The sequence below is a fragment of the Chiloscyllium plagiosum genome, chromosome 22 (genome assembly GCF_004010195.1).
Source record: "Chiloscyllium plagiosum isolate BGI_BamShark_2017 chromosome 22, ASM401019v2, whole genome shotgun sequence".
Lineage (NCBI taxonomy): Eukaryota > Metazoa > Chordata > Chondrichthyes > Orectolobiformes > Hemiscylliidae > Chiloscyllium > Chiloscyllium plagiosum.
Window position 1 is genome coordinate 9,933,769 of NC_057731.1, and position 11,241 is coordinate 9,945,009.

Genomic DNA, 11,241 nt, shown 5'->3' on the forward strand with positions numbered 1-11,241 from the left:
AAGTCGGTACTGCAAGCAATTAAGAAAGCAAAAGGGTCATTGCCCTTCCTTGCAAGTGAATTTGAGTTCACTAATGTGACTTATGCAGGGCCTTGGTGAGACCATACTTGGAGTATTGCTTGCACTTGTAGTCTCCCTACCTAAGAAAGAATATATTTGATATAGAGGGAGTGCACCAGAGTTTCACTCAGCTGATACCAGGGATGTCGAAGGGTGTGGTGCTAGAAAAGCACAGGCAGTCAGGCAGCATCCGATGGGCAAGAGAGTCGATGTTTCGAGCAGAAGTTCATCATCACACTCTTCGACTCTGATCTCTAGCATCTACGCAGCCATCACTTTTTCCTGATACTAGGGATGGCAAAATTGTCCTATTAGGAGAGACTGGTTCAACTGGGCCTGTATTTTTTTTTGATCTTTGGAAAGATGAGAAGAGATCTGATTTAACCATTAAGCAATCTAACAGGGCAGGACAGATTTGATGCAAGAGGACATTTCCCGGGTCACATAGTCTCAGGGTACAGGTCAGCTATTTAAGACTAAGATGTGGAGGTGTCAGCGTTGGATTGTGGTGGACAAAGTCAAAAGTCACACTACACAAGATTATAATTCAACAGGTTTATTTGTAATCACAAGCTTTCGGAGCGCTACTCCTTCGTCACTTCACCTGACAAAGGAGCAGTACTCCAAAAGTTTGTGATATCTGATAAACCTATCAGACTATAACCTGGTGTCATGTGACTTCTGATTTATGATGAAGATAAGGAAAGATTTCTTCACTCAAAGGGTAGTAAATCTGTGAAAATCTCTGCAATAGAAAGTCATGGAAGCCAGGTCACTGAATATACTCAAGGAAGAGACAACGCTTTCTATTTTTTGAAGGCATCATGGGGTATGGGGACAATGTGGAAATAGAGTATTGAGTATTGCGATAGAAACTGCACCCACCCAGAAAGGTGTATATCTTTTGCTTTTTCCTGTAATTTTACATTTTCTGAGGCCCCTTGTGGTCAATTTTCCAGGAAAAAGTATTTATATTTTGCAGGCACAACTTATCCCATTTCAACACTTAGCTTTCATAATTATAACTCAAATGCTTCTAGTTGACTTGTAATTTCTGCAGTTTTACAGGATGACATTTGTTTTGCTCTCTCAGCTTGGTGAAGCCTTCTTTCTTAATATAACAGCTCAATCCTTTTCCTCAGGTCAGGTCATTTCAATGCAAATGTGCATATTTATGGCATTGTTAATCATTGACCTGAATTCATTTCAGAGTGTTCTTTTTTACCTGCATGTCTCCCTCAAATGTCTTTTTGTGAAGTAATGTAAAAATACTTATACTATTTGTTTCTTTTCAACCTTTCCACCACTGTCATTCTCAACTTGTTCTAATTTTGGCTATGGTGATGCTTGTTCCAATCAGGGGTAAAATGTGATGACCAGACACAATAGCACATTTTGCAAATTTGATCAAAGTACATTACTTAAAAGCATTGCAGTTGCAAAACATGTGGACAATAATACAAAGGATGTAAGGCAAACACATCCTTGATCTGAGTGGAAAAATAGCATTTGTGATAACACCTGATAATTGTCTGTGTGTGGATGTGTCCTTACCTAAGAAACAAATTTTCTTCTGAGCTAAACAACCTGAAGTGTGAGGCTGTCAAAATCCTACATTTTAGAATTCGATGAGGATTAGCTTTTTGTCACATGTATTCAAACGGCAACAGCGAAAAGTTTACGAGTCGCCACATATGGCGCCATCTTTCATACAAAAGTACCGAGGTGCAGATTTGCAAGTATAAAGTCTTAGGGAAAAAAAGTATAGAAAAGTAAAGAAGTAAATACCAGCACTATAGGTCATAGGAATAAATTTTTGTTTAGGTAAATGTCTCCAATGTTTTTGTCTGGTGAGTGTTCAGTACATTCTTGTTCATGGCTGGCTTTGGAATTTGGAATTTCATATTTTTCCTGTTCAATCTCGTCCATCATTTTTCCAATCACTCAAGGGAGCTATATTAGCTTTGGTGACATTAAAAGTATTTTTGCAGAATTGCCAAGCAACAAACAAACAAAGTAAACCAGGCTAGATAACTTTCATTTTGTGATATTAGCACATGTCTTATACCAGCTAAGCTACGTGCAACCATGCCCTCCAGGAACTGAATCACAAAAGTTAATTACTTTGGGCATGCTCCTGAAACTTCAATGCAAGTTTGTCAGAAACCCAATTTATGCTGATAGACAAGGTTCTTGCTGAAGCAGTAGCAACCAATCAGAATAACTACAGAGCAAATATGTATATATAAATATACATTGAAGGAATGCATGCATCCCTGGTAAAGCTAGTGTTCCTTATCAATATCTAATTTCCCTGCAAAATGCGGTGATGGTAGCCACTTTCCTGAAAACACTTGAAGGCATGTTAGATTGGAAGGTAATTAAGAGACAAACACTTTCCAGTGGGTCTGGTGTTGTGCGTAGGCCAAACCAGGTAGGAATGGCACCATTTCTTCCCTAAAGGAGTCAGTAAACCAGATGGGTTTTTAGAACAATGGGATAGTTTCATCATTATTGATATTATCTTTACCACTCAGATTTTATTTAGTTAAATTTAAATTCCACAGCTGCCATGATGGAATTTGAACTGATATCACCGGATCATTAATCTAGGTGTTTGACCACTAACATAACTCTGTATATATTGAATAGCAGTGCAAGTTTGAAGAGCTAACTGATCCACTCCTGCTCCTGTATTCTATTTTCTTTTATGATCACACTGCAAGGTACAATTTGCATGCTGAATCTCAAATCACTCTGACAATGTTTAACCTTTAAGTCTACAGAATGGATCAATCGGATAATCTGATCCCATTTATTTCCCATCAGCTTAATGTTCATAATGAAACAGGAACCACTTAACAATAAAAACCAAAAGAACTGCAAACGAACAGTAAATCAGAAACATAAGCAGAAATTGCTGGAAAAGCTCAGCAGGTTTCGCAACATTTGTGGAAAGAAATGAAGAATGGTCACTCGACTTGAAGCATTAATTCTGATTTCCTCCACAGACGCTGTCAGACCTGCTGAGCTTTTCAGCAATTTCTATTTTTGTTTCACCATTTATTAATTATGTGTTAACAAAATAGGACTTACATAGTCCAGAACCATTTCTCAGTTCAGGAGTAAATGGTAATTTAAAGATTTTGAATGCTTCATGATTTGTTTCCAAAGTAACTTTAATCATTGTTTACACTTTCTGCCACATTAATGTTTTTGTCACAGCTTGTTTAAAGGTCTCAAATAACAATTTTCAACACAGCAGAAGCATTTTCAATCATTTTCAAGGACTGAGTTCATTTATTTCCAATCACACAAGCACAGTATATTTAGTCATAACTTATTTCAGTTGGATGAATTAATTGGCATTGTTGTTATGCTTTTTAAAATGGAATAGGAAACAGCTTGTTCTGATTTGCAACACAAATACATATAAACATTCAGACTGACATTCATACCAACTCCTACAGATATTAACTTCATGGGCATTTAAACTAACCACAAAGACATAATGTGTCAAAGCTGCATGCCAGTTAATCGATTATCTCTATTGGCATACCAACCTCATTGATTTCCACATGGTATCTTGACTGCTGAAAAGACGGAGAGTTGTCATTCCGATCCCTTACTATAATTCGCACTTCATGTTTGATGACACTTCCAACCCGCAGGTTTAGGCAATCGAGTACAACAACAATAGACTGGATATTTGATGGAGGCTATTAATGATAAAACAAAGAGAAAATTTCAGAATCAAAGCTATTTAAGATATATTCTACCGACACAAATCTCATTGAAACATTCTGGTTTGCTGCATGAAAAACTGTCATGGGCATTCCTGGAATGTTATATTATGAACTTTCAGTCAATGTTTTTTTAAAAAATATATAAACAAACTGCTAAGATGGCAATCACAAATAATGTGACATTTGACCGTATCAAGTTGTCAATACCTAATTAAATACAGGCTTAGTACAATATACAGAAAGCAACATTTTTTTTTCCCAATCCCGTGAATATTCTGCGGGCTGCAGCACATTTATTGTTATGTTGGTTAATTCTACATTATAAATCAAATCTGAAACTTTATCATTCTCAAAAGTATTTTTTGATTTGTTGTGCACATATTGCTGAATCCTACCTGAATCAATCCTAACTCTAAAAGAAGTATCTTGTCATGAATGCTTTTACTTTGTATTGATGCCCAACTGTTGATCTTTCATTCTCTGTTCAAATTTATGTCCTTTCCTTTGACCCTTTGATTATACTTTTTATTCTTTTAGCTATTTACAATTATTGTCACTTTAACAGGTAGTATGCCTGTTAAGTTGCTTTTAAATTCCCAACTCAACCCAGTAAGAATAACACATGTGTAGAGCTTTTTATGGTTTATTGAATCTTAGAATCCCTATAGTTTGGAAGCAGGCCATTCAGACAATCAAGTCCACACTGCCCCATCGGAGAGCATCCCACCCACCCCCACCCCCTACCCCATCCCTGTAACCCTGCATTTCCTATAGCTAATTCATCTCGCATGTACATTCCTGGACATGAGAGGCAATCTAGCATGGCTAATGTACCTAACCCGCACATCTCTGCATATCATGGGTTCAGGATGCATGATTGTGTCCTATATAACAGCACTACTTTTCCAGTAACATTACTTCAGAAGGATGTGGAAGACACAATGTGTCAACATCATTGATTTAAAAAAAATGAAGATATATAATACTGTGGATGCTGGGAAATGGCAATAAAATTGAAAGTGCCAAAGAAACCCTAGCATGCCTGTCGGCATTTATTCAGAAAGCAACAGAATTAGTGTTTCAGCTCCAAAACATTCTTGTGGAGAACTGAATAGGTTGGAAAATTTATTGCTTTTAAGCTGTTGGCAAAGGGGAAGGAATTGTAAGTAGAATAGATAATGAAAGTGCCCAGAAGAAAAGACAAAGGGAGAGCCAATTGTCATAGATAAAAAAAAAATGGGTGTTAATAGTGGGTGTGAACAGTAGAAAATAGATCGACTTTACTCAGACAAAACAAACAAGACATGGGGGAGGAGCAGCTAATTAACATGGTGTGGGTGGGATGCTCCCCGATGGGGCAGTGTGGACATGATTGTCTGAATGGCCTGCTTCCACACTATAGGGATTCTAAGATTCAATAAACCATAAAAAGCTCTACACATGTGTTATTCTTACTGGGTTGAGTTGGGAATTTAAAAGCAACTTAACAGGCATGCTACCTGTTAAAGTGACGATAATTGTAAATAGCTACTTAACATGTTTGTGCTCAGAAGTTGTTGAACTCAATGTTGAGTCCTGAAGACTGTAAAGTCGTGTAACGGAAAATGAGATGTTATGTTGGACTTTGCTGGAGCATTATAGCAGACCTAGCACAGACACATTAGCATAAGAGAAAGATGGTGTATTGAAATGACAAGCAAGTGACAAGGAGATAAGTCAAAATGGCGTACTGAAATGACAAGTTAGTGACAGGAAGATAAGTAAAGTTGATAGCAGCAAGACTCAACTAATCTGAAATTGCAGTTCTAAAACAGCCTAAAGCAGCAGAATTATGATTAAAAACATACTGGCAGTAATTATTTACTGGCATCCAATCTAAATTAGCTAAGTGACTAAAGTGACAAATAAATACGCAGTAATGAACTTCACGCACATTTGTAAATTAGCCTGCATCAGATACATGCAAAATTCTTCAACACTTTACCCTCATAATCTTTTGTTCATCCTTCAGCTAGTTGATCAGGCTTCTGTAGTAATGGACAATGCGAGAGGGAAAACAAAGCAGTATTGTAGCATGATGCAAATTATGCAAAAGAATAAACAATAGAAACTGAGAAAAAGACTTGTGATTCAGATGATGCCAGCAAGGTCAAATTTCTTGCTCCTCTCTAGCTTTCCTCAAAGGTGATATTGGTTCCTCCAATAATGTTAATCACAGAATTCCAGGAAGTAAGCAAGAAGAAACAATATTACATGCCTAAGAGTACCATTCCATTCTTTCCTTTTCATTGCATTTCACACTTAAAACTGAGCCAGAATTTAGGATTAATGTTTCACCGTATGAAGTGCCTCATATTTAGTGCTGCATCAATTATGCTCAGAGGCAATTAGGTTATTTAGGTTTTTGTTCATTTGCTGAACGTTTTAACCTGTATAGTGGTTTTCTTTACTCTTTGAATGCAATATGTTATTTCTTTCCTGAAAGTTTTAATAAATTTCTTAAAATTAAATTTATTATATGCCCTTTCTTCACTACTTTGCTGTGCTTTGCTAGAATATAATTGCCTGATATCCCTTGTCCATTCCCAGTTAACCTACTTTTTTCTTGCCTGTCTGAGCCTGATTCCTGACAAGTAGGTACTCTTCTTAACAAAAACAGAAATTGCTGGGGAAATTTCTTTAGAGTCTGGTAGCATCTATAGAGAGAAAACAGAATTAACATTTTTGAGTTCAGTGGTCCTGCAACCAGTTCTGAAGGAGGATCACTGAACTGAAAACATTAATTCTATTTCTCTCCAAATATGCTGCCAGGCCTGTTGCATTTCTCTTTGGGCAGCAAAGTGGCTCAGTGGTTAGCACTACTGCCTTATAACGCCAGGGTCAGGGGTTTGTTTCCAGCCTCAGGCGATTATATTATGGAGTTTGCATGTTCTCCCTATGTCTGCACAGGTGTCCTTTGAGTGCTCTGGTTTCCTCCCTCAATCCAAACATGTGCTGGTTAGGTGGATTGGCCACACTAAATAGCCCATAATGTCCAGGTATGTGCAGGCTGAGTGGATTAGCCATGGGAAATGCAGGGTTACAATGATAGGGTAAAAGGGTGGGTCTCAGAGGATCAGTGCAGACATGATGGGCTGAATGGCCTGCTAGCACACTGTAGGGATTCTATGATCCATCATTTTCTGTTTTTGTTTCAACTCTTCAGCATCCACAGTTCTTTGTTTTATATTTAGGTACTCTTGTTTGCTCTGTTAAATGGATCAGTTGTCCCACACATCTTGAAACACTGGCCAAGTCTTCTGATTTCTTTATAAATGTGGGGCAAAGATATGAGACAAAGATTCACAGCTCCCAGCAGTGAGGCAGTATACCAGACAGCCTGTCGATGAGCTCACTGAGAGCTGAAAGGCATCATACGGATGAGTAGTGAGCCCAAAGCTGTTGGCCAATCAGAAGCTGGCAACTTCAGGGTCCTCAAGACTGCCAGTTGAGGCCTTCTCGAGTGGCAAGAGGCAGGTTTCTTTTAACGTTCTTCAAATGGTGTGGGCATCATGGGCAGATAGGTGCAAGGGTCAGTTCTTTACCCACTGACTAAATCTACGATCACCCCAGATTGGACAAGTGGTTTGTTGTGGTTTCTAGTTTTCTATCTTGCTTAGTGAGGAGGAAGGTGTTCTGGGAGATGCAATTTGAGGCCCTTAAGTGGCCATCAATTGACTGCTAAGAGTGTTAATTGCTGATGTGTGACAAAACTACCTTCTGGACATTCTCACCTATTGGTTAATTGCAGAGGTAGCAAAATGAGAAGAATTTGTCTCCTCTTTGCCACTTCCATGGACGTGAAAATTTCATCCTCCCCCAGTCTGGTGGAGTGTAAGCAACCAAATCCTTCCCTGCTGAAGTAATACCAACAAATTCAAATTATTTCCCACTGCTGCAAACAGAGATCTCTGTTGTTAATCCCTTCTCCATTACTATTTCCAATCAGACAATACTCCTAATAATAGGATAATTCCAAAACAAAGGCAACATACATCTCTTCCAATGGGTAAGGAATAAAATTGTAGCTTGAATTTGCATATGTGCAAGCATATTTCATGAATCCCCCATGAGTGACTGAATTTCACAAATACAAAGGAACTTCAATTATTCATCATAATCAAAGGGGGCACTCATGTGGATAATTGAAATTGACATAGTTAAGACTTCCTGAATTTTGGTCTTGCTCCGAGGGTATAGGACTGCGCTAGGTGTAGCAATGGCAAATAAAATAGAAACAAAAACAGATTTTAATCTTTTTAAAGCAGAGTAATGTTAGACAGAAGATTGGTGTCAGTCAGTCATGTAATAATTCAATTCATTGCACAAGGCGTAAACGTCTTGGATGTCACAGAATCTAATTGCACTACTTTTCTTTACATAACTATGTCCCAAAGTAACTTATCCTGACATATACCACTCATACCAACATCTTCTTGCTTGAACCTCCATCTCCACCCACCATCAGGCACTTATTGAATTCAACCTCACCAACTAAAAATAAATTCAGCACATCAGACAAATCAGCTTGGACAAGGGCAGCATCACAGTGGTTAGCACTGCTGCCTCACAGCCCCAGCGACCCGGGTTTGATTTCAGTCTCAGGTGAATGGGTGGATTTGGCACATTCTCCCTGTCTCTCTGTGAGTTTCCACAGGTGCTCCACAGTCCAAAGAAGTGCAGGTTAGGTGGATTGGGCATGCTAAATGCCCCAGAGTGTTCAGGGTTGTGCAGGTTAACTGGGTTAGCCATGGGAAATGTAGAGATAGGATGGGAGGCTGGGTCTTGTGGATGTTTTTTGAAAGGTCAGTGTGGATCCAGTGGCCAAAATGGTCTCTTTCCACATTGTAGGGATCCTATGAAGAGGGAAGAACACTCGTCCCAATACAGTAACTTTTTAAAAAGAAAATTATTATTGTCATTTTTCATGATGCTAAGATAGTTTGTATTCAGGATGTAACTTGCATTTATATAGGATGTTATCAGGCCCTCAGGACATTCTGAAGTACTTTACAATCTTTGCATTACTTTTCAAATAGACAGGTGTACAGACAAAAGTCACCGACAATTTCCACTCAGCCAGCTCCCATAAATAGCAAATTAATGGTGACTTGTTTTGATGTATTTGGTTATGGGAAGAGTGTAATCCAGAAAATCAGGAGAATTGGCAACATTTCTTCAGCGTGCCATGGGATCTTTCACATCCAATAACTCATCTGAAATTCGGGACTTCAGACAGTCCCTCAGTACTTCATTGAAGTGTCAGCTGAGATTAAGTGCTCAAATCTGTAATGGGACCTGAATTCACAATTTTCTAACCTAGAGGTGAGGATGCTGACACTTCCATCTGCAGAATTAGTTAGCTGAACCAAAGACATAATGCTGAATGCAGGCATGCCAAATTGTCCATAGAGCCAAAATTTACATTGAAATGTAACTTCTTTCATGACAAATATGTTGTATCAAATGTGCACATTTCCAAAGAAATGAACCATATCATTCATGGGCAAATCATAACAGTCTCCATTGCAAAATCAATGCAAATACTCTATAAATTACAAAGCAGAATTAATTTACACTAATGACCAAAACTGGACGGCATAGGTTTAAGGTGAGAGAGGAAAGATTTAAAAGGGACCTAAGGGGTAACTTATTCATGCAGAGGGTGGTGCATGTATGGAACAAGCTGCCAGAGGAAATGGTACAACTACAACATTTAAAGGACATCTAGATGGGGATATGAATAGAAAAAGTTTAGAGGGCTATGGGCCAAATGCTGGCAAATGGGTCAGATTGGGATATCTGATCAGCGCAGATGAGTTGGACTAAATGGTCTTTTTCCATGCTGTATGACCCTATGATTGTAATACACAGTGTTTAATTTGAACAGTGTTCTGAGACATTTAACTAAAATAAACTAGGTCATCTGAAAAAGATTTGACTTGAGGGAAGCAATTTCAAAACATGAGACAGAAATACTTGTTGTCACGAATGGTCACATAAAGGAACGAGGGTATACACAAAGCTGAATGTCTTTTGAAGTTGACAAAACTACTTCCTGTCATATTTTGGATGTTAAGGTATTTCTTTAATTATTTTTGGCATTGCTACCAAGGAGATGGTCACCATCTCATTTATTCCTGCTCCACTTCTGCCCCTTAGGACATCAAGTGATTAGTGTTGAATAAGTACTCTGAGGAATTGCTGGGACAGTGAAGCTCTGTATAAATTAATCTTTTATCAGATTTGTAAAATTCATTGAAAAATACATATTTCTTAGGATTTAGATACTGCACCTACAGCCTCCAAGATAGCGATGGACTAGGAGACTTCAGCCAGAGCTAGCCCATTTCTTTTCCTTTCTTTCCTCTTTTGAGTGATTTTTTTTTCTCTCTGTTCTTTCTTCTCAGTTATGTCTTGAAGTCCCAGCTTCAGTGTGGGCTCAGACTCTTGGTCATAGAGAGGACCTGGCAAGTCATCACCTTGGCCTAGCAGGACTGTCTCCCAGCCCAGTGTGGCAGTCTCTCTACCTGGTATGGTGGTCTTTTGACCCGGCGTGGGGGCTTCTCAGCCCAGCATGGTGATTTTTCAGCAGCCCATGGCAATCTCTGGCCCAGCCTGGCCTCCCAGCCTCTGATTCCAGAATGGTCTCCTAGCCTTGAGGTGAAACTCAGCGTGGTATGGAGTCAAGGCCCTTTGTGGACTGGAGGTTAGTTTTCAGCATGGACTGAGTTGGAAGGACTGTTATTCTGAACATTTTATTTCTCTACTTTCTAATTTATTCCTATGATATGTAATGCTGGACTTTTTTAATTTCTTTATTTTTCTAATTCGTTTTTCTTCTAAGAACTTGTACTGAAGAATTTGTACCTAGGTACCTTGTACCTAAGATGGCACCATAAGTGGTGACTTGTAAACTTTTCACTATTCTCATTTGAGTATGTAGCTAATTCAATTCAATTCAATATTCATTGCCCATTCAGACATATTCTCAAGAAAAGAGTGATGGATCATTGTGAACATACTTCAATGTGCTGTTAAGTTGTAAGTTCCAGAAATTTGCTCTAACAACAATAAAGAAAAGGTAATTAAACACATTTGTAAGTAAACTGCCCCGCCAGTTGTGTTCACAGACTGTGGCGACTTAAATCAGCCAACACTTCAGAATCCCAGTTCTGTACTGTCCAACCAACTATAGAGTTAAGATCATAAGATCTGTAGGAGCAAAAGTAGGCCATTAATTCATTGAGGAGAAAGTGAGGTCTGCAGATGCTGGAGATCAGAGCTGGAAATGTGTTGCTGGAAAAGCGCAGCAGGTCAGGCAGCATCCAGGGAACAGGAGAATCGACTTTTCGGGCATAAGCCCTTCTTCAGGAATGAGGAAAGTTTGTCCAGC

The 11,241-nt window shown here is 38.7% G+C and overlaps 1 protein-coding gene across 2 annotated transcripts in view; it reads right to left on the reverse strand.

The window, feature by feature from the left end:
- Window positions 1-11,241, reverse strand: part of pcdh15b (protocadherin-related 15b) — a 1,523,107-nt gene that overhangs the window by 506,709 nt on the left and 1,005,157 nt on the right. For both annotated transcript variants that reach the window (XM_043712368.1, XM_043712367.1), the window contains one exon: window positions 3,624-3,779. In XM_043712368.1, coding sequence (XP_043568303.1) covers window positions 3,624-3,779 — 156 coding nt within the window. The remainder of the gene's footprint in view (window positions 1-3,623; window positions 3,780-11,241) is intronic.